The sequence below is a fragment of the Ochotona curzoniae genome, unplaced genomic scaffold, assembly GCF_017591425.1.
Source record: "Ochotona curzoniae isolate NIBS_2020 unplaced genomic scaffold, NIBS_Ocur_1.0 contig_899, whole genome shotgun sequence".
NCBI classification, from domain to species: domain Eukaryota; kingdom Metazoa; phylum Chordata; class Mammalia; order Lagomorpha; family Ochotonidae; genus Ochotona; species Ochotona curzoniae.
The window spans coordinates 5,419,008-5,444,325 of NW_024466605.1; the positions used below are offsets into that span (position 1 = coordinate 5,419,008).

The 25,318-nt window shown below is 53.4% G+C and overlaps 1 protein-coding gene across 1 annotated transcript; it reads left to right on the forward strand.

The window, feature by feature from the left end:
- Positions 1 to 4,213: 4,213 nt before the first annotated feature.
- DUSP26 (dual specificity phosphatase 26) lies at positions 4,214 to 9,793 on the forward strand. Its single transcript, XM_040994253.1, has 4 exons — positions 4,214 to 4,314; positions 6,097 to 6,451; positions 7,698 to 7,912; positions 9,052 to 9,793. Exons 2-4 carry the CDS (start codon positions 6,231 to 6,233, stop codon positions 9,249 to 9,251), a joined length of 636 nt encoding a protein of 211 aa, XP_040850187.1. The 5' UTR covers positions 4,214 to 4,314; positions 6,097 to 6,230; the 3' UTR covers positions 9,252 to 9,793.
- The last annotated feature ends 15,525 nt before the right edge of the window (positions 9,794 to 25,318 follow it).

Below are 25,318 nucleotides of genomic sequence, written 5' to 3' on the forward strand. Positions count from 1 at the left end.
AAAATATTTTAAAAAACAGATCAAATTTAATGTAAGAAAAATAGCAACAGAAAAATAAGTCAATCTCACTATCACAGTAGAATTTAAAGTAAAATGTCTTTAGAGTCCTAGAGACACTACCGATTATCCAAAAGACCGTTTTAAATTTTAAAGAGATAATACCAGCAAACCTTGCATGTTAATCACACAGCCTAGAACTCAACAAGCTCACAAACACGCTGCAGGTTTTAATCCCAATTTCAGGAACAAATAAAACAAAACAAAACAAAAACATGAATGATTTGGGATCTTTTAAAACCTTTCAGAGAAGGGAAATAAAGATGGAAAACTGAATTCCCAAGTGGAGATTGCCAGTTTTTCAAGCACGTGTGAAACACAGGTATGCCCCTAAGGAAGTTTGAAACCAATTTCATAGAAAAACAATTAATTAATCCAGGTGGTGGAAAAGTCGGGAATCGTCAACCAAATGGCATTACGGTTTAAAGACTGAGATAAAAACCAGTCAGGCTAGTGTTTCCATTAGTATCTAGCATAGTTCTTTACCATTTTTTCCAAAATGTGCTTACACACGTTTTTCTTTGTTTCTTTTCTGCTCCTGGTTTTTCTTTGTTTCTTTTCTGCTCCTGGCGATAGGTGTGGCCCTTAGGAAAGTTACATTCATGGTGGTATGTGTCCTCATCCCTCATGGGGAAAGTGCTGCAGACTGCATGGGGGGAGAAGGAAGGGCTGGAACTGAACCCCAAACCAAATTCTCACTGTACTCAAAGGACCAAAGTGCTATCCAGAGAAAGGCTCCATGGACCAGTCACAAGTGGGAGAAGTTGAGAAAGAAGACAAAGAAGGAGGCGTAAAAATTGAACCAGCCTCAACACGGGGCACCCCCAAAGATCAGTCTTTTGTTATTCTTCATGACAAAAGGAGCTATCTGTTGGTGCTGCCAGGTTTGAACACCTGCCAAGAGGACAGCTTGGACCTACAATGGCAGACCAGCGCTGGAAGAACAGACATGAGGCTGTTAGGATGTGGTTGGCTGACGAAACATCAGCAGGAGCCTGGAGCTCCATCCAGGTCTCCCTTACGAGTGCAGGAGCCTTTGCAATTGGGCCATCCTCTGCTGCTTTCCCAGGCCCATTCGCAGGGAGCAGCATTGGAAATGGGTACCCTAGACTTGAACAGGCACTCTATAGGATGTTGGCATCACCAGCAGAAACGTAGCCTGATGTGCCACAATAGCAGGCCCAAGGACAGTTCTAAATCTGCCCATTAACAAGTAAACTCCTATCCTTTGATAGAAGGAGCGCAAGAAACAAATCCATGCATAAGAAACAATGCAGCAGGGCCCGGCGCAGTGGCGCAAGTGGTTAAAGGTCCTCGCCTTGCACGCCCAGGATCCCATATGGGCACCGGTTCTAATCCCGGCAGCCCCGCTTCCCTTCCAGCTCCCTGCCTGTGGCCCGGGAAAGCAGTCCAGGACGGCCCAAGGCTTTGGGACCCTGCACCCGCGTGGGAGACCCGGAAGAGGCTCCTGGCTTCGGATTGGCATAGCATTGGCCGTTGTGCTCACTTGGGGAGTGAATCATCAGACGGAAGATCTTCCTCTCTGTCTCTCCTCTCTGTATATCCGCCTTTCCAATGAAAAAATAATAAAAAAATAAATCTTTAAAAAAAAAAAAAGAAACAATGCAGCAAGCCTTTCTATAGGCAGTCATTCATCCTTGTAATATTGACATTTCTAGAAAAAAAAAAAAACAGCCCTGAGTTTAAGTTTTGTGTCCACAAGTTGCAAATATCAGCCTCCTCTGGTATTCAACAAGGACATGAACAGCCACCCATCATGTAGCTGGGATTAACTGGGCTGACAGAGATCGTGGGGACACGTGGTTTCTCTTTGCTTGGTTGATGTCACCTGAACACATAATGAGCCTTTCAGAGTCAGAGAGAAATAGGAAGCCGTGTGGGCTGTGGGTCGACTCATGGCAACGGTCCTCATGGAGATGCTGGCATGCCCGGTTTCCATGGTTACCCATAAACAAGGCCGGTCTCTTGAAACCACATTGTCCCAGCTTTCTGAGCGAAGATCAGTACAGCATTGGGAGACAAGTCCCCTGAAAGATGCATCTTCTCAGTTGACCAGCACCACTGAAGGTCACTTAACATGCACTTGAACTGACAAATAAGTGCCTCTCCCAGCTGACTGTGTGACCAGAGCAAACGAGCGTGTTCTGGATCAGCAAATGCAGACCTCAGGTTTCCTAGGCTGCCTCATGGTTGGCAAAGACAAGGATTACATTGCTTCGGGCATGCTATCCCACCAAGCCAGCCAAGGGAAACTGAAAAGAACTTAACCTTTGTACCTCTGGAGAAGAAGTCTCTAGAGCATCCAGCAAAGTGACTGCCCCTTTCCCACAGAAGTGGCTCAGGGATCCCATCACCTTTTCCCACCCAGGAATCAAAGCCTGGTGTGCCACAGCTGCTGGGGAGGATCTCAGCTACAAAGAATCCACCAGCGTGCTCTAACCCAGGAGACAGAGTTGCAATCTGCCTGGTTCTCTACCCAGCAACATCTGGGACCCACCCCCTCCCCGCCCATGGCCTCATTTCCCTCGCCTACCCACTCCATTACACCCCCAAGAGGTAGGCTCTTGAGAAGGTAACCCGGCCATAGCCTCTGATGCACTTTAAATCTTGAAACTTACATGATACTGACAATAAAGAGGTTTGTGGGCAAAGGAACGTACCTGGGACAGCTGGTGGGGCACAAGGTAGACCTGAGCTTCCAGGGAGGAGCAGCAAAACCCTCCTCCAGAAGCAATGCCAAGGACCCTGCTGTCCAACAGTGCCCCACAAGGCCGTCAGCTGGGTGATCCGATCTGTAAGATCCTCAGGAAGCCCAGCCACAGCAGAAGGGGCTGGTCCACGCCCACATGCACAGGGACCCAGTGGTATATGGCTTGCAGGTGTCCATCACAAACGCCAGTCATGAGCATCAGAGTCCCATCACCGGCCAGCACTTTAGGGATAGAACCAGGAAGAGAGGGTGCCCCACCTCCCCTCAACGACTCTTCCCTGCCCCTCTCGATAGGTGCTTTAACAAACTTGACTCTACTCTCCCTACCCTCCTCTCACTCAGCTGTAACTGCACACTCCGCAGGTACATCAAGATGAGCTGGCAGCGGCTGGTGGCCTTTCCTTCCTCGGAGTCTGGGGAAAGAGTGACCTTGGCCATGAGTTCAGCTGATGCAAGTGGAAAATTCACACCTGTGGGAAGGGCCCTGGGTGAGGGTCTGGTTAAGGATGTGAGCCAGGGGCTGGCCCAGTGGCACAGCAAGTAAAGCTGCCGCCTGTGGTGCCAGCATTCCGTATGGACAGCAGTTCAAGCCCTGGCTTCTGATCCAGCTCCCTGCTTGTGGCCTGGGAAGGCAATGGAGGATGGTCCAAAGCCTTGGGACCCCTCCAAGACCCGGAAGAAGTTCATTGCACCAGGTTTCAGACGAGCTCAGCAGTAATCATTACAACTGTGTAGCAAGTGGACATATTCATTCTCTCTCTCTTTCTCTCTCTCTCCCCTCCCCCCATCTCCCCTCCTTCTCCCCATAACTCTCTCCTTCAAATAAATAAATCGCAAAAAAAAAAAAAAAAAAAGAAGAAGAAGAAGAAAGAAAGAAAGAAAAGAAAAGGTCATGAAGGTCATGAACCAGAGAGTTTGAAATTCAGGTCCACCAATCATTTGCATTGCAACCCAAGGTAAATGGCTTGACTTCTCTTTGTGCCTCCAACACCTGCCAAAAATGAGAAAATAAGGGTCATGCTGATTTCATAGACTGCAGTTGAGGGTATCTGGAACACGGCCATGAGCACTGCCATTTACCACACGGTTTTCTTGAGGCTGAGGACTACACCCCTGTACAGAATCTTATCCAGGAGGAGGAGTGTGCGTGTCTGAGGTTCAGTCTGGCAAAGGCTGGGACCGTCTTCTTGAGGCCAAAAGCTTTCGCTTTAGGTGGCGCCACCAGGCTGGCAGGCCGGCGCGCGCTGGGTGCTGCGCGGTCTGGGTGCGCTCCGCCCGCGCGCAGGGTGCAGCGGGGCCCACGCTGCGTGGCACGCGCACCGCTCCGTGCGAGACCGCGGGCCTGCGTGTCGCCCACACACACCCAGACACCAACCCCGCTTCGACGTGCTTGTCACGGCTTAAAAATAGACACTCATTCGGTGCCGCCGCCGGCGGCGGTGGCGCGGGAGACAGTCATGGCCTGGGGGCTGCGTGCACCGACCACCTGCCATCGGGACTGAGACCCTGCTCTGCGCGGCGACAAGGTAGAGGGGCTGATGCGGGTGGTCGCCTTCCCACGGGCTCGGGGCTGGGAGTAGAGAGAGAGGCTGAAACAGAACGAGCCGCTGCGCGCTCTCCAGCGCGCCCTCCTCCGCGCGTTCGGCGGCGCCCGACTGTCTGGGTTGGCGAGTCTGGGGCGACAGCCATGAACCTGTTAGAACCGCGGCGACAGCTTAGAGACCTGAGAGTGGCGGAGGGTTAGTAGAAGGCTAGGCCAGGAGGGGTACATTCCGGGAGCGGGAGGGCGTCTCCGCCTCGCCAGGACACCTAGAGTTCCGCGGTGAGCTCATCTGTTGTTCTTCCCGCTTCTCTTACTTTCGGCGTCACGTAGGCAGCAGGGTCTGGAAAGAAGGGAGGTTGCTTAGGAATAAAAGTGATGGCGATCTTTCTCGGTCCCAAGAGACAGGTGGGTGAGGATGATGATGTTGATGATGATGGTGGTGGTGGTGAAACGGCCGATGAGGATGAGCAGTGCTGTTGGTACAGCGTGCCACAGCCCTATGCTCCTTCTGACCCCACCGTGGCAGGGTATGTGTGAGATCTCTCCCTAAACACCCCAGGAATGCGGGGGTTCTTCCTGTCTTGATGCTAAGACGCCCTGCAAGGGCTTGATCTGGGCTGTGGGGAGGGAGTAGGGAAGAAGCTGGAGTGAGTGGGAAGGCGAACTGGAAGAGCCAGGCCCTGGTAAGAGTGTGGTCCTGGACAAAGATGGCCTCTCACAGGAGGAGGGGGTGGTTAGATTGAAGTCGCTGGGCAGAGGGGAGGGTATTCTATAGGTTAGCCCATCCTTCCAAACAGGCCAGCGTACACATGTGAGAGGAAGAGGGAGACAGAGGGGTTTTGGCCAAGTGGCCTGTCTGCCTGCGGATCCCAGGGCAAGTCTGCCAGGCTGGCCCTCCCTGGCTCTGCCTTGTCAGGGGCTCCTTGCCCGCGGGTAGTGTGAGAGCCACCCTCCGAGCCCCGTAGCTGACTCCCCCAGGGACATCCATCGAGCCCCTGTGTGTGGCTGGTCCTGGCCTTTCCCTCCTGCTGTGCTCTCTCCCCCCCCCACCCCCCGCCTTTGCAAACACACACACACACAATTAGCCCTATTCAACCATGAGTGCTCAACAGAAGTAGTAAAGTTTGATCAGTAGTGTCCTGGTGCCGGGCCAAAGCATCGTGGTTTGCCTGTTGTGCCCAAGGATTGGCGTCCTCTCCCACTAGCTCTTGCATCCAGCAGGTAGCTTCACAAAACTTATTCTTTCTCTTTCTGGCTTACCCCACCCTGCGCTGCTAACACACACACACACACACACACACACACACACACACACACACACTTTCCACAACTGGCTTATCTCCAAGGGCCAAGGAGGCAGACCCGGCATATGTCATGTCCCCAAATGCTACTGTCTGCCTGCTAACTCCCTCTGGATGGATTTTCAAGAAGGCCCTAACCCCAGCCCGGATCTGTTAGACTCTTGTGCCAACAGACCCCAACTGTCGGGGCTAGCATGAGCCCCAGCAGTGCGTCTGGTCACCCTGATATGCCAGTGGGGTGTGTGTGTAAGAGAGAGAGAGAGAGAGAGAGAGAGAGAGAGAGAGAGCGAGCGAGCAGTGGGGGCTGGGCAACTCACTTCCCGTAAACAAGGACACGTGACTCTCCTACCTCTTAGCCTGGCTGAGTAAAATGAGCATTGCTCATGACCATTTCCTCGGGGGGGGGGGGGGGAAGCAGTCCTGAAGCCCTCCCCCCAACACCCACTCACTTTCCCCTCACTCAGGAACCTGCCAGCCCGGGGCCCCGCCCGGACATCTGTCAAGAAGCCACGGCCGCCACCCTGGACTCACCCAAGCCTTGTCTCTCGCCCCTGCCTCTGCCAGCACCTGGCCCCTCGTGCCCGCAGCCGCCTGGAAGATGTGCCCTGGGAACTGGCTCTGGGCCTCCATGACCTTCATGGCCCGCTTCTCCCGGGGGAGCACCAGGTCTCCCGTCCGCCCCCGAGGCAGCCTGGAGGAGATGCCGGCCGTTCAGCATCCCTTCCTGAACGTCTTTGAGCTGGAGCGGCTCCTCTATACCGGCAAGACAGCCTGCAACCACGCTGATGAGGTCTGGCCAGGCCTCTACCTCGGAGACCAGTATGTACGGGGCACCCTGGGACCGTGGCTGGACCTGTGTGTGTGTGTGTGTGTGTGGAGGAGGAGGAGAGAGGCAGGCAGGCGGCAAGTGTGTGCTGTTGGTTCTGTTGGTTTTCCACGGTGGGGACCCAGGAGGGAGAAGGGCGCAGGGCGCAGGGAGAGGCCATGGGGATTGGGGGAGCGTGGGCCAGATGGATAGTAAAGATGACTGTGAAGTCCGTAGGCAAGGCCGGCCCGGTGTACCAGGCTGGCCCTGGACATGACGCCCTGTGCTTCCATCCCTCGTGCCGTATGGCTGCGGGCAGAGGCCACTGCTGGAGCCAAGGACAGGCATGAGGCCCCCTGAGACCCTGCAATGCCTGCAGGACCCAGCACATGGCAGGGCTGAGGGGACAGGACCCCCAGAGGAAGGACAGTCCCCCTTCCTCATCCTCTCCCACCAGCGACCCGAGGACTCGGGAGGGTGCAAAGCTTGTGTTCAGTTGCATTCTCTCCCTTGTTCCTCACAGCTCTCGTGGGGTGGGTATCCCAGGGCCCTCAGGGTCCAGGTGAAGCAACTGAAGCTCGGACAGGTCCTAAGTAGCAGAGCCAGGACTTGGGAGGGTCTCCTTGAGGAGTTGGCTCTCAGACAGCACACTGGCTCTGAGGGGCATCTGCCACTCAGCTGAGGGGGTCACTGGCCGACCGAACACATGCCGGTCACACCACGCGAACAAGGCACTTACGCGCTGCAGGATAACTGGCCAAACCCATGAGCATTGTGGATCTCCAAGGAAGCATAGAGGAACTGGGTTAGAGCCACAGCAGCTCAAGGTTACATGTGAGCAAGTCCAGCAGCCCACGGGTAGCCTCGTGCGCACAGCAGCATCCGTGCTGTGTGATCCCCAACTGCTTGAATACCCCCTGGGCAGTCCCCTCCTGGCTGGGAACTTGGGGTCAGCTGTCCAGTGGTGTCTTCCAACCCCGGTTCTACCCATGAGGACTGTCCCCACAGATCCGGCCACATCTCACTTCCTCCCAGCACTCCGACCGTGTTCCCACGGCTGGCCTCTGCACCCCGTACCCCCTTAACCTTCCCTTCTTCAGACCCAGCGTCACCCCTACCCTCAGCTCCCGCCCCTCCAGGCCAACAGGCTAGGACTGGCTGCTTCCGCTGGGCCCTCCCCCGGCGACAGCGCCTGGAACCAGCGATGGCGCTCCTCCCCCTGGCTGCCCCCACCCTGTCTCCAACTTCTGCTCCACACAGGGACATGGCTAACAACCGCCGAGAGCTCCGCCGCCTGGGCATCACACACATACTCAATGCGTCGCACAGCAGGTGGCGAGGCACCCCCGAGGCCTACGAAGGGCTGGGCATCCGCTACCTGGGTGTCGAGGCCCACGACTCGCCAGCCTTTGACATGAGCGTCCACTTCAAGACAGCCGCCGACTTCATCCACCGGGCCCTGAGCCAGCCGGGAGGTAGGTGAGAGGAAGGGGCCTCAGACAGCTTGGGAGGAGCCCTGGGCTTCAAGGGTGGAGACAAATTTAGGGGTTTTTAAATTTGTTTATTTATTTGAAACCAAGAGTAACAGAGAGAGGAAGGGACAGAGAGAGCAGGATCTTCCATCTGCTGGTTCACTCTCAGGGCATGCTGGGACAGTCTGAAGCCAGGATCCAGAAGCTTCATCTGGGTCTCCCACTTGGGTGACAGGGCCCAGGCCACTTGAGCCCATCTCCTGTTGCTTTTTCCAGACCATTGGCAGGGAGCTGGATCAGAAGTTAGAGCAGCTGGGACTCGGACAGGCTCCCATCTGGGCTGCCAGTGCTGCAGGCGCCTACGCTTCTCAACCTTTTAAATAAAACAAAAACAAACATTGCAAGAGTAGTAATCTGTTATCCTGTCAGACTGAGGAAATCACGTGAAAGTCAGGATGACGTTTTGTTGCACATGGGTAGAGGCTTCACCCACTCCACCACAACGCCCATCTCCCTAGGGGAGAGATGTTAGCTGCAGGATAACATCCTCAGGCTACAGCATTCAGGACAGAGAACTGTCCCCTCAGCCCTGGTGGTTAGAGGGTTAGGAAGATACAAATAAAAATGTATGCAGTGGGTGAAGGGAGACTGAAGAACGGCAGGGTTAGACAGAAGGGGTCTAGGCTGGCGTCGTGGCATAGCAAGTAAAACTGCTTCCTATAATTGCCCCTGTGGGTACCAGCGATGCAAGCAACAGACTGGGGACTGGACCAGTGCATGGAAGATGGCTCTCTCTCTCCCTCTCCTCTTTCTCTTTCTCTCTCTTTCTCTCTCTCTCTCTCCTCTCTCTCTCTTTCAAATAAATCTTGAAGGAAAGAAGGATAAGACAGCCAGAGAGTGCTGTCCCCTGAGCACCCAGGGGTGCTCAGCCCAGGCCAAGGCCAAGTTCACACCGGTGGGGGTCAGTGAGCTGCTCTGTGTCCTCTCCAGGTGGCTCTGTCTCCTTTCCTCCCGGTTGCATACTGCCAGCATCCCTTGCTGGGACTGCTTAGGTCTCTGCTCACCTCCACCGGCTTACCCCCAGGCGCGAGGGCCTCCCTCTCCTGCCAGCCTCCAGCCCTGTCTCCGTGCCCCCTTCGCAGGGAGGATCCTGGTGCACTGCGCCGTGGGAGTGAGCCGCTCCGCCACGCTGGTGCTGGCCTACCTCATGCTGTACCACCGCCTCACCCTCGTGGAAGCCATCAAGAAGGTCAAGGACCACCGTGGCATCACCCCCAACCGGGGCTTCCTGAGACAGCTCCTGGCCCTGGACCGCAGGCTGCGGCAAGGGCTGGAGGCGTGAGGGGCGGCGGGCAGGGGAAACCCAGGCCAGGTTCGCAGGTGGTAGGAGAGCCAGGGCACGCATCCCCTCCAGGGGGCAAGACAGTAAGAGGCCTAGGCCACCATTGCCCTTTTGTGGGAGGGGCTGGTAGCACAGTGGGCACCAGAAGGGGCCTGCCTGGGGCGGGAGGCAGCCAGGCTGTGGGGTTCCTGCCTGCTGGCTCGGGGGCATTCCTTCCCCCGCTCATTCCCTCTCTCTGACCTGATGGCAGCAGGCGCCTCCGTCCAGTGCGAGCAGGCAGGGGTGCAAAGAGCTTGAATGGGACGGGGTGGAGGGGTGGATCCCAGAGCACAGAGACAGGAGGAGGAGGTGATGTGAGTGAACCGCTGACAACACAGGCAGAAAGCCAAGGGCTGGTTACTGCCAGAGGAGGTGCGTGAGGGTTGGCATTGTGCCCGAGGGCGCTGCAGCAGCTCGTGGCCAGAGAAAGCACTGGGGGTCTTGCAATGGCTGCTTGAACACTGGATTCCGATGTCTGAAGGAAAAATAAAGACGATGGACATGCAGAGCGCGTCCTTGACGTCATTGACAGGTGGGTGAAGTCTGGGCCTCTCCCCCTGAGACCCTCCCCGCCCCGCCCAGCCTCGCTGAGGATAGCCACAGCTCCTGACAACCTCCTGTCCGTGACCAAAGCCTGGCACCAGACTCTGAACCTCCCTGGATTTTTACGGCGCCATTTCTCCCTGCTCCAGTTCCCGGTCCTCGCCGAGAGCCAAATCTTGAGCTGCTATTTCCAGTTAGTCCACGAGGGGGAAGCAGAGGACCAGGAACGTGATGTTGGCAGCGCCTTTGTGCTTGTGGTTCCAATGGCAGGCACCCCTCCACCCCTCCACCCCTCCACCCCTCCACTACTCTACCCCTCCACCCTTCCAAGTCTCCACCCCTCCAAGACACTACCCCTCCACCCTCCACCCCTGCACCTCTCCCCAGCCTTCCAGCCTCCATCCTTCCACTCCTCCACCCCTCCACCCCTCCAAGTCTCCATCCCTCCACCCCCCACCCTTCCACTACTCCACCCCATCACCCCACCCCCTCCACGTCTCCAGCCCTCCACCCCTCAGGCTTAGAATCTAGCTCTGTTCACCTGCTCGGCTGTGTAAGCAGTACCGTTTTATTTTGAAAAGATCTTCCTGGTGTCTGTGTAAGTTCCTCAGTGTGATAGGATAGCAGAATGTTGCTTTTAAATGTTTATTTTCATTTTATTTAAAAGACTGAGGGGCTGGCACTGTGGCATTATAGAATAAGCCTCCACCTGCAGCATTGGCATCCCATATGGGCACCAGTTCAAGTCCAGCTGCTCCACTTCCCATCCAGTCCCCTGCTCGTGCACCTGGGAAAGCAGGGCCCAAGTGCTTGGGCTCCTGAACCCATGTGGGAGACCCAGATGAAGCTCCTGGCTCCTGGCTTCAGCCTGGCTCAGCCCTGAATGTTGCAGCTGTTAGAAGAGTAAACCAACAGATGGAAGATCCCTATCTCTGTCTCTTCCCCACCCCGCCCCCGTAACTATCCCTTTCAAATAGGTTTTCACAAATAAAAGAATGAATGGTCTTCCATCAGCTGGTTCGTTCCTCCAACTGTCACAACAGTAGTCAATGGCTTGAAGCACCATCCAGGTCTCTCCCAGGGGAGCCAGAGGCACAAGCCGGTGAGCTGTCGGCTGCCAGCTTATAGGGAGTGCACTAACAGGAAGCTGGATCAGAAGTGGACAAGACTAGGGGTCCCACACAGTAGTCCTCCCTTGAACTCACCAGGATCCCATATGGGCGCCGGTTCTATCCTGGCAGCCCCGCTTCCCATCTAGTTCCCTGTTTGTGGCCTGGGAAAGCAGTCGAGGACGGCCCAAAGCCTTGGGACCCTGCACCCACGTGGGAGACCCAGAAGAGGCTCCGGTCACCTGGCTTCAGATTGGCTCAGCTCCAGCCGTTGCAGCCACTTGGGGAGTGAATCAGCAGATGGAAGATCTTCCTCTCTGTCTCTCCTCCTCTCTGTATATCTGACTTTCCAATAAAAATAAATAGATCTCAAGAAGAAGAAGTAGAAGAAGACAGGACTCGATCCCAAGCTCTGCCATACGGGAAGCGGGCACGTCCAGCCTCCTCCCTCTCCACCCCTCTGTCCTTGGGCAAGCGGTTGATGAGACCCAAGCCAAGGGCTGCAGAATTCACCGGAGTCAGCCAGCCTGTGCACCCGCAGGTGACTGAGCCAGGCCAGGGCAGCCACGGGCTCTGTAATGTTGACTCAAACCAGCCAGAGGAAGAGTAGGCACGTTGTAATAAACCTTCAGTCATCACAACTTTCCATTGTCGAGACTGCCTTGGCAGAGAGGTGAAATCCAAAACTTCATGAACATGCACCTTTGCCTGATACCTCATTCAAAAAAAAAAAAAATATTTGTACTAGGAAGGGAGAGACAAAGAGATCTTCCATTTGGAGGCTCATTACCCCTAAATAACCACATCAGCTGTGCTGGGACCAGACCAAAGCCAAGAGCCTGGACCTCCACTCAAGATGGAGTGGTTTAGAGGTGGGGAATCGGAGGGCATGTCTGGGTCAGGCCAAAGCAGCTACCCATGTGGGAGACTGGGTCTGGACCACCCATCAATACATGCAAAGCTGGGGCTTGGATGCATGCCTGGTTGGACTAGGCTGCAGTAAGGAAGTGGGCCACAGCACCCACCAGAATGGGGGCAGATTCTGAAGGGCTTGTGGGCTTGCCTCTGGGGGACTGCAGCACTCATGTTCATGCAAGAGCTGGAGCTAGTAATGGGCCAAGCCAGGTTGAACCACAGAACTCACCTGACTCTCACGGGAGCCAAGGTTGAGAGGATAATGGGCAGGGCCAGGCTGCAGCACCCACCAGCCCATGCAAAGACCATCACTGAGAACAGACCATGCCAAGCAGGGCCACTACACCTGTGGAAACCGAGGGCAGGCCAGGTCAGGCAGGGCTACAGCTATCATCAGAGTTGTGTGAGCCAGGTCTGGGGACAGACCAGGCTGGGCCAGGTGGCAACACCTGGCACACTGGCACACAAGAGCAAGGACAGGGTGTGGGCCCCACCGGGCTGGGCTAGGCTGTAACACCTGCCAGCGAGAGATGAGACTCCAGGTGGGCTTGCCAGCATACACAAGACCTGGGGCTGGGAACAGACCTTGTAGAGAACTTTGGGGACTCCCCTGCTGAGCTATGGCTCCCACTCATGAGTATGAGAGCGAGGCCTGTGGGTGAGTCAAGCTGGGAAAGCCTGCGGCACCTTTCGACATGTATGTGGACTGGATCTAAGAGCAGGTCAACTGGACTAAGCTCCAACATCCGCTAGTGCTTGTGAGAGCCAGAGTGGATGTGGGGCAGGCCAGGCTAGGCTGTGGCACTCATTGGGTCACATGAGAGCTAGGTCTGAGATTGGGCCAGGCTGAGCCGGGATATAACACCCACCAGCAAGGGCTGTAATAGGTATGGGTCAGTCAGGCTAGGCCATAGTACTCACAGGCCAATGCCTGGACTGAGGGCCAGCCGTGTTAGGCTGGGCTATAGCACCTGCCAGTACTTGCAAGATCCAGCACAAGAGTAAGCCTGGTAGGGGAACTTCTGGAACCCTCCTGCTGGGCTGCTGCTTCTGCTGGTGAGCGTGAGAGCTGGAGCAGGGTGGGCCAGTCCAGACAGGGCTGCAGCATCCTTGAACCAGCATTTGGGCTGAATCTGGAAGCAGGCCAGGCCAGGCTAAGCTGCCCTACACCCACTGGAGTGTGAAAAAGTCCAAACTAGGCCACAGCACCAGCTGACAAGTGTTGGGACTGGGTGTGAGTCATGCCAGAGTCAATGGCAGTACTCCCTGGCAGATGTGGTCAGACTTGGGGCTTCTGCATCCCGCTCCCAGATAGGTGCCAGGTTAGTCTGTACCCCATCTGCAGTCCAGCTTCCGGAGAACATGCACTGTGGGAGGCTAGAAATGGTGCAAGTGTTTCGATCTCAAGGGAAACATAGGTGGAGTTCCAGGATCCTGGCTTTTCAACCTGCTCCTGGTGAGCAATGGAGGAATAAACTAGGAGATGAGATGAAAGATGTGTGTGTGTGTGTGTGTGTGTGTGTGTGTTGCTTTGCCTTTTTAAAAAAAGTTGCAAAGTAACAGGAATAATCTGTAAAGCAGCTTGAAAAACAGAGCTGGCAGGTGAAAAGCACTAGTGGGAGACCCCATAGAAATTAGTTTGCAAAGTGGTGCTCAGTGCACACAACTTACCAGCAGAGGGCGCTGCTCTTCCACAACCAGAAAGTTTCACGTGGAATTTTTTTATTTCTAGGGTCCCTTTTCTCCTCTCTTACACAGCAAAGAAAGAAAAAAAATCTAATCTTTAAAAAAATTCACCTGGGCCTGGCATGGTAGCCTGGCAGCTAAAGGCCTCACCTCGCACTCACCAGATCTCATATGGGCACTGGTTCGTATCCTGGCGACCCCTCTTCCCATCCAGCTCCCTGTTTGTGGCCTGGGAAAGCAGTTGAGGGCAGCCAGAAGCCTTGGGACCCTGCACTCATGTGGGAGACCCAGAGGAAGATCCTGGCTCCTGGCTTCAGATCAGCACAGCTCTGGCCGTTGTAGCTACTTGGGGAGTGAATCAACAGATGGAAGATCTTCCTCTGTCTCTCCTCTCTGTATATTTGACTTTCCAATTAAAATAAAATAAATCTTAAAATCACCTATGTAAAAACTGTAGTATTGCTTGTAATCAAGTATTTTTTAAATTATTATTTTATTTTAATGATCTTTACATAGTTGATTAGGATGCAAAGGGTCAAGGGCCACAGGAAAGTGGGTAAGACCACTGTTTCCACATTCTCTATTCTCTCTTTCCTTCCTGTACCTGGGGAAGGGAGGAGACAAAGGGAGAAGCCCCACCCAGCCTCCCCACCATCCCAAGGTCCCCAAGGTGGGGCATGCTCCAAAGGCACTGCTCAAGTGGTTTTGATAGTTCAACAGTTATGAATTGCTGCCAAACTCACCATCCCAAGCATGATGAAAAATCTCCAGAATCCACTGGCTGACATAATCCACCTTAGAGTCTCCATTTGCCCAGATTTTCACTGCCTACACATGGCTGGGGTAGTTGATCAATTTGTTCTATCCTCTGTTGTACCAGGCTCCAATGGACTGCCACGTCCTCCATGTGCACCTGGATGCGCTGTCCACTGCTCTTTCTGAGCCGCTCAGGAGGCCCAGCTCTGACACATGCACTCCACGGCCAGACCATGGAGCCTGCACTTCTCACCGTGGTCGGGGTTCTGAGTCCAGCAGTCTGAACTAGCTCCCACTGATGATAGCTGAAATTCCTCAACTTACTTGTATTTTTTTTATGAAGCTAAATATTTTTAAAGTTCACCTAAAAGAAACAAAAGACATGTTTGAACAGGCGAGGAAACATTAGCCAGTGTGAGGCAGAGAGGGCACATTCCAGGAAATAGGAGAGGACAGAACAACAGCAGAGGGGTACCAGGAGACTGACAGACACAGGAAAGCAGCGGACACAACGGTGTGGTGTTGCAGTGACTGATACCCCAGCGGCATTCAGCTAATGGTGATCTGAACTCCACCAGCAGCCAGGTGGGAAGGGGCACTCACCAGGAGCTTAGGAAATGAACCCAAAGAACTGAGGAATGCACCAAGAAAATGGGGGATACAGAATTCAGAACACTTGTAACAAACCTTTTTATCAACAATGAGAGCACAGGAGTTCCAGAAATTCATGGACTATGTCACACTGGAAATGACAATGATGGACTTAGGACTGCTTATAAGGAGCTATACTATAGTAACGATATAGAGGAACTCAGTGGGAGGAGTGGATTTGGGGTAAGAAAAATCTAGGGCCTATGGAACTGTATCAGAAAATGATAGTAGTAGGGCCCAGTGCAGTGGCCTAGCAGCTAAAGTCCTCACCTTGAATGCACCAGGATCCCATAAGGGTGCTGGTTCTAATCCCGGCAGCTCCACTTCCCATCCAGCTCCCTGCTTGTGGCCTGGAAAAGCAGTCGAGGATGGCCCTAAGTCTTGGGATCCTGCACCTGCATGGGGGACCCAGAGAAGGATCTGGGGTCCTGGCTTCAACTTGGCACAGCACCAGCCATTGTGGTCACTTGGGGAGTAACTCATCGGATGCAAGATCTTCCTCTCTCTCTCTCCTCCTCTCTGTATATCTGCCTTTCCAATAAAAATAAAATAACTCTTTTAAAAATAATAGTAATTTTTAAACGTAGAAAAATAAAAGAAAGACAGGGTAGTTCTTCATTTGGTTCACTCTCCAAGTGCCCACGACAAAGCTGGGAGCCTGGAACTCCATTTGGGTCCGAGTACTTGAGTCTCCCCTGTGGCTTCCCAAGGTACACATTAGCAGCAAGTCAGAGTCGGGAGCAGGTGGGCAATGGAGCTCACCCACTCCCATATGGCATGTGGGTGTCCCTACCGTTGAGCCAGTGCCTGCCCCCTCCACCTGCTTCCTTAGGTCTCCCTCATCACTGCATCCTCATGTGCCACCCAGAAATGCTCATTGTTTGCAGCAGTCACCACCCGGGGGGTGCCACATCGTCCTGGACAGTGCTTGGTTGGAGCACCAGCGGGTTCACTTCCACCCCAGCTTCCCACCAGCGAGCATCCTAGCAGGCAGCAGGTGGTGGCTCAAGTGCTTGGCACCTGCCACTCACATGGGAGACCCAGGTGGAGTTGTTTTGTTTTGATCTGATTTATTTAAAGGACATAGTTACACAGGAGAGGGCTCAACTCAGGGAGAGACTCTTCCATCTGTTGACTCACTCCCCAAATGGCCATATGGCCAAGGCTGAGCCGGGCCATAGTCAGGTGTTCCATGTGAGTGCAGGGCCCTTGGGCCATGGAACAGCCACATCTTGATCTGCAGCCCAAGTGGGATGCCAGCATTGCATTAAGAAGCTTGACTACAATACCAGTCCCCCAGATGAAGTTGCAAATCCCTGGCTTGCACCTGGCTCAGCCCCTGCCACTGTGAGCATTTGGAGAGTGAATCAGCAGATATGAGAGCTCATGTTTGTTCTCTCTCTTTCTCTCTCTCGGTCTGCTCTCATTCCCATTCTCCTGCTCTCTCATTCTCTGTGCTTTTCTTTTTTTTTTTTTTTTAAAGATTTATTTTTATTATTTCTTTCATTGGAAAGGCGGAGAGACAGGGAGGAAGATCTTCCGTCCGATGATTCACTCCCCAAGTGAGCGCAATGGCCAATGCTATACCGGTCTGAAGCCAGGAGCCTCTTCCGGGTCTCCCACGCGGGTGCAGGGTCCCAAAGCTTTGGGCCGTCCTCGACTGCTCTCCCGGGCCACAGGCAGGGATAGAACCGGCGCCCATATGGGATCCCGGGTGTGCAAGGCGAGGACCTTAACCACTGTGCCACCGTGCCGGGCCCTCTCTGTGCTTTTCAAATAAAAGTAGAAAGGGGCCAGTATTGTGGCATAGTGGGGGTAAATTCATTGCCAGAGATACTGACATCTCGTATGAGTGCTGGTTCATGCGTCCAGTCAAGATTCCTGCTTGACTGGGAAAAGCATGAACCATAGCCTGGGAAAGCAGCGTTCTGTTTCTATAACCCTGAGTGAGCCACCAGCTCCCAGTGCCAGCTGAGAGCAACTGCAGGCTGGAAGTAGGCAAGGCAAGAGGGGCCAGTGGGCAGGAGGGAAGCAGGTGGTTCCAAGAACCTCCAAGCCCACATGAGAAGGGTGACAGGGGCCACGCTGCAACCGAGCCCCATGCACCTTGGCCTCTAGGGACTATAAAGAAGATATATATGGAGCCCACCACTATGGCTCAGTGGCTAAATATTCACCTTGCATATGCTGGGATCCCATATGGGAGACAGTTTATGCTCTAGCTGCTCCACTTCCGATCTAAAAGGCAGTAGAGGATGGCCCAACTTTGGAATTCTGCACACATATGGGAGACCTGGAAGAAACTCCTGGCTCCTGGCTCCTGGCTTCACATCAACTCAGCTCTGCCCATTGTGGCCATTTGGGGAATGAATCAGTGGATGAAGATCTTTCCCATGTCTCTCCTTCTCTCTGTAAATCTGATCTGCCTTTCCAATAAACACAAAATAACTAATTTTTTTTTAAAAAGAGATGTCTCAGGAGGGTAAAAGGAAGCAGGCTGAATATGCCTTGTTTCTGCCATGCCAGGGTCAGGAAGCTCCCACCAGGCTGTCCTCCTGGCCAGTTAAGGGCACACAGGCAAGTGAGCACAGCCTCGAACAGCCCTGGAAGGCATCCAGCAGAACCCTGGGCTCAGTGACTCCCAGAGCCTTGGAACTTAAAACAGCATCCAGGGTGAGCACTGGGCCTTGCAGTCACCATGCCGCATCAAGACGCCAGCATCCCACCTGCGAACGCGTGGGATTTCATTCCAGGCTCTGTTTCTGACTCCAGCTGACCTGGCAGGTAGCTGGTCCGTGGGGAGTCGCAGCTTAAGAGTCCCCCCCAGGCTCCTGGCTTAGTTGGGTGAATGGGGGAAGAAAGTCAACAGCTGGGAGCCTCCTTCTCTGACTCAAACAAGTAAGAAAACTCAGTGTAAGAGTTTTGGATCGAGCCGCTGATGTGCAGGTGGAGGTGGGGGCAGGGAGAGAACTGTTTCCACGGACTTCCCCACTCAGATAGAGCCTTATTTGTCAGGCATGCGGTTGGTTTTCAAACATCACTGGGAGATTGTGCTGCTGCGGTTGGGGCACATGTCTGAAGGCCACCTGTCATACGCAAGGCCTGACCTTCAGGGAGGCACTACACTGCAAGGCATAAGGCCGTCCCTCCCTTCCTCTTCCTCTTTGCACTTCCGCTGCTGGTCTGATTTTAATTCATGTTTTCGGGATGGAGGGAAAGGAACATATATTTTAACAATAGAATTAAAACATAAATTTATTTTGGTGCAAAAAAAATGTAGTCTGTGCATAATTTCCTTTCCTGTGTTTAAAGATACACTTATTTTCACTTGAAGAGCAGCTTTATAGAAAAGGAAAGAGAAAGCTCTTCCATCTGCTGGTTCACTCTCCACTTGGCTGCGATGGCTGAAGCTGGGAGCCAGGAGCTTCTTTCTCCCTGATGATGCCAGGGCCCTAGGACTTGAACCATTCTCTGTTGCTTTCCCGAGCCATCAACAGGGAAGATTGGAAATGGAATAGTTGAGATTCGAACTGGCACCCAGATCGGATGCCAGAACTGGCAGGCAGAGGATTAGCCTGTTGACCCACCATGCCAGCCCCTCCCCCCTTTAAGCTCCTTTTTGAAGTTGAAATATATACATATATATTTAATCTGGAAGTCAGGGCTACAGAGAAAGAGACAGGTCTTCCAACTGCTGGTTCATTCCCCAGATGGACGCAGTGGCTAAGGATGGGCCAAGCAGGAGCCGGGAGCTTCATCCTGGTCTCCTATGTGGGTAGCAGAGGACAAATACTTGGGCCATCTTTCAGTGCTTTCCCAGAGTGATTAGCAAGGCACTGGATTCAAAGCAAAGCAGCCAGCTTTAGATATGGGATGCCAGCATGGCACACAGCTGCCTAACCTTGTGGACCACCACACCAGACCCCCAAAACACATTTATTATTATTTCATTGATTCCATGGGTTGGGAATCAGGAAGGCTTACCCGTGTCTCGTGTTCCAGAATCTCTCATGAGGTCACAAACAGGCTATTGGGCAATCCCACCACTTGAGTCGGGTGAGACTGTGTACTCCCAGCCCCACGCGTGGACGTTTCTCCAAGGCCTCAAGTACTGCCCCTGGAGTCCTTCACGTGTGAATGTGCCATGACATGAACTCTAACTTCCTCTGGAGCAAGTGAGGAGACAGGAGGGACAGGGAGAGCGAGAGAAGGAAGGTGCAATGCGTTTTCACACCCAAGTGTCCCAAGTCCAGCCCTGTCACCTTCACCTCATTCTTTGTGTTAGTAAAATCATCAAATCCAGCCCAGACTCCGGTGGGTGAGAACAATCAGGCTGCAGTGTTGGGTGGGTGGCATAGCAGCTAAGTCACTGGTTGGCGAGTCCCTACCCCAGATCTGAGGGCTTGCTTTGAGCTCAAGCTGCTGATTCTAGCTGGCAGCAGGCAATGGATGGCTCAAGTACTTGTGGCTCTGCCACTCTTGTGGGAGACCCTGGCTGAGCTCCAGGCTCCAGGCTTATATATATAAGAATGCTAACAGTATCCTAGCTTGCCTCCTAATTCATACACTACTTCAACCAACTTCTGGTCCGCTGCCTCCTCTTCAGGCCCAGTTATGTTTTTATAGGTTGTCCAAGTACAATAATCACTAGCATTTAGGGCCTTACATGCCAGGCATATGGCAAGCAGTTTTCACGCCTTCCGTCCCTCATATACCTCTCTGGAGCAGCTTCTGCAATAGACTGCACTCCACTGCTGGGAACATGAGGCTTACTGTGGCTCAGATGCTGCCAGACTCCAGAGTTTTACTCTTCACCATGTGTACTAGTCTTGGGGAAAGAGCATGTTTGGGGGTGAGAAATTCACCTTGCCTGGAATACTAGCGCCAACAGCAATCGTCCACAGGCCATGGTGGGGTTGCTATAGTTCTGTTAACACCAACTACAGAGCTTGGAACACAGGGTGTGGAAGGATGGGGGGTTCAGTGAGAAGTTCAAGTTCTAGCTGCTCAGGTTCCAATCCAGCTTCCTGCTCTGTGGCTGAGAAAGCAATCAAGGATGACCCGAGTGCCTGGGTCCCTAACTCTCACATGGGAGACCCAGAAGGTCCTAATCTTGATCTGTCCCAACCCTGGTTTGTTGCAGGCATTTGCAATGTGAACCAGCAGATGGGCAATCTCTCTCTTTCTCTCTTTCTCTCTCCCTCTCTCTCTTGATCTGCCTTTCAAACAAATAAAAGTGGTCCTCTGGAAACTGGTGTTATGGCGCAGTAGGTTAAGCCATGACCTGATGGGTATCTGTTTAAGTTCCGGCTGTTCCACTTCCAATCCAGCTCCCTGCTAGTGTGCCTTGAAAAGCAGGGGAGGGTAGCCCAGGTGCTCAGGCCCCTGCACCCACATGGGAGACCCAGATGAAGCTCCCAGCTGCTGACTTCAGCCTGGCTCAGCCCAGGACATTATAGCCATTTGGAGAGCAAATCAATGATTTGAAGATATCCCCACCTCCTTCAAATAAATACATCTTTAAGAACAATGATAAAAGGTGGCCCTACTTTATTCTAGAATCTGTAGTGTCACACATGAGCTGGTTCCGCTCTAGCTAGAGGGCTGGCTTTACTCCAGAAAGCCATTACAAAGCAGAACTGTGCAGAATTCCTGGGAAACCAGGTCAACCTGAGCCGCACTGCACCTGTTTCCTCCCAGGCTCGGCTGGTGCCCAGGGAAGCGTCCAGGGCTGCTGAGTGCAGCGCCCTGGGAAAAGTCGCTATCCATCCCGGAGTGCCCATCCAGGATTTTACATTCAGGCAAAAAAGCACCTTCCTCTCCTGTTGGATCTTTCCATGTGGATTGGCAGGAAGTGAGGAGGCAAAATGACTTCCACAGATCTGCCCTGGGACAATTCCTGGGAAGATGACAGATACCTTTGGCCAAGGGTTGCATCTATCCCCTAAAATAGCCTGGCTTCTAAGGACCCTGAAGCATCTGAACAGCGGAAGGATGGAGATTTTAAGAGTAAAAAAAGATGGAAGGACCTGGGGCCAGCAGCATAGTAACTAAAATTTCATCCGTTGATGCCAGGGTGCCACTTCAGGTCCCTGTCCCTCCACTTCTGATCCAGCTCTCTGCTTATGAAAAGGCCAAGCGAAAGTGCTTGGGCCCCTGAGTTCCTGTGGAAGATCCAAAGGAGTCTCCTGGCTTTGGTTCAGTTCAGCTGCTGCCATTTTGAGATCATTTGGGGAAGGAACCAGTGGATGAAAGAGCTCTTTCTTTATAGCTCCTTCTCTTTGTAACTGCACCTTTCAAACAAAATAAATCTTAAAAAAAAAAAAAATGGAAAGATCCAATAGACTATGAATAACTAACTCTCAACTTCTCTAACAAACCACAAATACTTTACACAAAGGCTCTTCTCAAAAATTAAGGGAAAACACTGTGACAATTTGTATAATTTTGTAATATATATTTTTATTTTTGAATAGTTTATTTTTGATGATGCTAAAGTAGTCAGGAGAGATCCATGCTCATGCGGACCACCGATTAGGTGGGGAGGGTTGAGGAATGGGGGAGAATGGATGAAATAACCCTTTCCAACCTCCTCTTTTCTTCCTGCATCTGGGGTAAGTGAGAAGAAAGCGGAGAGGGCTGATGTCATCCCAGGCTCTCCGATGGGGATTACATTCAAATCCTGTGATTTTTTCCCCATGGTTGGAGTTTTAAGACTACAGGTCCAGTGAGGAGGTCCCCAAAGAAACCTCACCAGAGGTGACCCCAGACCTGACTCTTCCATGTGTGTCAGCCAGTGTGGGGTCTGGCTTAGGCCATCACCCACATCAACCTACGCACACATGGGTAGCGGCAGTTACCTAGTCAGTTCTGTCTCCAGCCCCATCTCATGCTCAGACCAATGGATGCTGCATCACAGCCCAGCCCTACCCACCACAAAGTTGGTCCTCACACACCCATGGGAACTGTGGCCTAGTTGGAGCAACCCCCAATAACCCCCACCAAGTCCACCCCAGACTTGGTTCCCCTGCATGCTGGTGTGTGCAGCAGACTAGTCCAGACCATTCCGCATTCCGTTTGACTTTTGTACACATCAGTGGGTGTTGGATCAGCTCAGCCTAATCATCCTCACTATTCAACTCACATTCATGCCAGTGAGTGCCACTGCCTGTCCAGCCCCAAGCCCTGGTTCCAATGTGCACTGATGGGATCTGCAGCCCACCAGAAGGGTGGCCACAATTTCCCTACTAGGCCCAGTCCCAGCCCTGGATCTTACACTCACCAGGTGGTTCTTCAGTCAAGCTTGACAAGGCTTGACCCCAGTCCCAGAATTTACCTGCCAGCTGATGCTGCAGCAAGTCCCGACAAGCCCGCACTTAACTCTGGCTCATGCATGTACCAGTAGATTTGGTCAGTTATCTCTGCCTGCCTCTTGTCCTAACCCAGCTCACATGCAGGCCAATAGGTATTGTAACCCTGTCCAGCTTGGTCTGTCCCCAGTCCCAATTCTCAGGCTCACCAGAGGTTGCAGTGTCCAAGTAGTGGAGTCCTCACAGCCCCCTACCGGGCTCGCTACCCTTCTCCTCCAGGTCTTACATGTGCTGGTGGGTACAGCAGCCCAGTCTGGCATGGCTTGCCTCACTTCGGCATTCCCTGGCAGGTGCCGTAGCCTGCCTGACCCAGTCTTCCCCCAGTCCCAGCTCATGCTGGTGGGTGCTGCAGCCTAGCCCAGCCAGGCCAGCCCCTCAGTCCTGATCCTAATGTGAACTGGCTGATGTTGTGGCCCAATTCAGCCTGTCCTACACCCCGTCCTGGTTCTCACATCTGCCAGTGGGTACCCAGGCTGACCCACCCCCAGACTTGACTTACACCTATGCTGGTAGGTATTGCAACCTGGCGTGGTCTAGGCTGCTGCCAGCCCTGGTTCTTACACTCATATGCAGGGACTGCATTCTGACAGAAGAGTTCCCCAACCTTCTCTATCAGGTCCCCCTCCAGTGGCAGATCTCATGTACACCAGTGGGTTCTCAGCCTAGCCTGACTTGGCCCACCTCCTGTCCTGTCAGGTACAGCAGCCTTGCCCAACCAGCCCACACCCATTCCAGCTTTTACTATTGGGTGCTACAGCCCAGCCCTGCCTGTTTCACCCCCAGACCCAGTTCTCATATGATTTAGTGGGTGGAGAGACTTAGCCTAGCCTGTCCTACACCTACCTTGGCTCCTGTGAACACTGTTAAGTGCTGGAGCCTAGCCCAGTCTGGCTCACCCACGCAAAAATATACTGTAACCATGTCCAGCCCACTTTGCTGCCCCCATTCCAGCTCTTGCACTCAGTAGTGGGAACTATAGCCCAGCTGGGGCATCACCTTAGCTCACCAACTAGGCCTGCCCCCCAGCCACAAATCTTGTGTATTCTGGTGGTTGCTCTGACTCAGTCCAGCATAACCCATCACCCCGCTTGGCCTTTGCCATCAGATGCTGCAGCCTGGTCTGGCCTGGCCCAACCCCAGTCCCAACTCTGGTGGGTGCTGCAGCCTAGCTCTGCTTAGTCTGGTCCATCCTGGCTCACGCAAACAGGTAGGTGTGATAACTTAGCCTGGCATGACCCACACTCCAGCCTGGCTCCTGCACATGCCAGTGGGATAATGTTGACCCAGCCCTACCTGGTTCACCCCCTCCAGAACCCATACATTTGTCAATAAATGGAGCTACTTTTCTGGGTCTAACCAACATATAGGTCAATCGAATGCTTAACAGTGGGAGCTACAGTCCACCAGGAGAGTTTCCCAAGTTCCCCCACAAGTTCCCCATTCCCAGACCCAGATCTCACATGTGCAAGCAGGTGCTAGGTCTTTACCTGGCATAGTCTGCCCCATCTGTCCTGGCCTTTGCATGAGCTGGTGGATGTTGTGGTATAGCTAACACAAAGTTGGCAAACGGGCCCGGCGCGATGGCGCAAGTGGTTAAAGGTCCTTGCCTTGCACGCCCATGATCCCATAGGGGGGCTGCATGGGGCTCCCCTGCTGGACCACCACTTCCATTGAAGAGTGTGAGAGCTGGGATGGGGACAGACCAGGCTGGGCAGGGCCACAACAGACCAGGCTGTTGGCCTGCATGTGAGCTGAATCAGGGGAAAGCTGACTGTTCCTGCTGGTGCATGCACAAGCCAGAGTGGGACTGGGTCAGTTGGGCTTTGCTGCAGCATCAGCTGGCAGATGCTGGCACCGGGGGCAAATTCTGTCAAGTCAAACTGCAGAACCAGCTGGAGAGTGCAAGGTCTAGAAGAGGGAATGGGTCCATTAGGGAAATAATGGCACCTCCCTCTTGGGTTGCCACTCTGACTGGTTAGCGTGAGATCCAGGACTAGGGTATGGCTAGACAATGAGTGGCACTTTCCAGCACATATGTGGGCTGGATAGTGGGACTGGTTGGGTTGAACTGGGCTTCAGTGCCATTGACACGTATGAGAGCTGAACAGGATTGGGGACAGACTGGACCAGTCTACTGCATATCTTGGCAAGCACAGGAACCAAGACAGGGGGGCAGGCCTGGTGGAGGTTGTTATGGGTCAATCTGACTAGGCTGCAGCTCTCACTGGTTTGTATGAGGGCAGAGTGTTCAGTGGGCAGGATCAGGATGGGCTCCAATACTCATTGATTTGCATAGAAGACTGGACATCCTCTGCTGCTCTCCCAGCCCCATTAGCAGGAGGCTGGATTAGCAAAGTGGCACCACAAACAGAGGTCAACCTTCTGCACCCCAACATAAGCCCTCAGTTTTCTTCTCCATAAAATAACAGGCTTGCCTTCAGACTCACAGAAACCTAGGGGTATAAACCACCATATGGCTTGGTGGAGGTGGGGTGGGTAAGAGACCTAAATGGGATTGGCACATTATAAGGAATCCATTTAGCTCCAACAGGTGGCCCAATCCTTCCTCCAGTCCACAGGTGGCAGCCAAGTCACTCGCTGAGGCACACTGCCCTGTGGCCATAGCAGCCAGGAAGAACGGGGCTGGAAGACTGCGGATGTGAGGGTTGTTGCAAGCTGGAGTCGGTAATGCGTTAGAGCGCTTCGGAGCAACTTCGGCTGAGAACAGCAGTCATGGTACACACAGGTATTAGCAAGCAAGGCTCCCTGCACTGGCTGGGCCAGCTCTGCGTCCTGTGAGTTTACTCACTGTGAGCTTGTCTGTAGTTGGGGGGCAGGGAACTGTTCTGCACCTCAATTTCCCCTTCAAAGACTCTCCCACAGTTTGGCACTGGTAACACCCAGCGGGAGATTTGTATCCCCTCCCTGCCACCTCCTCACACCTCTGCTCTGAACCAGTGAATTGTGAGGAATGCCAGGCCAGCAGCTACCACACACC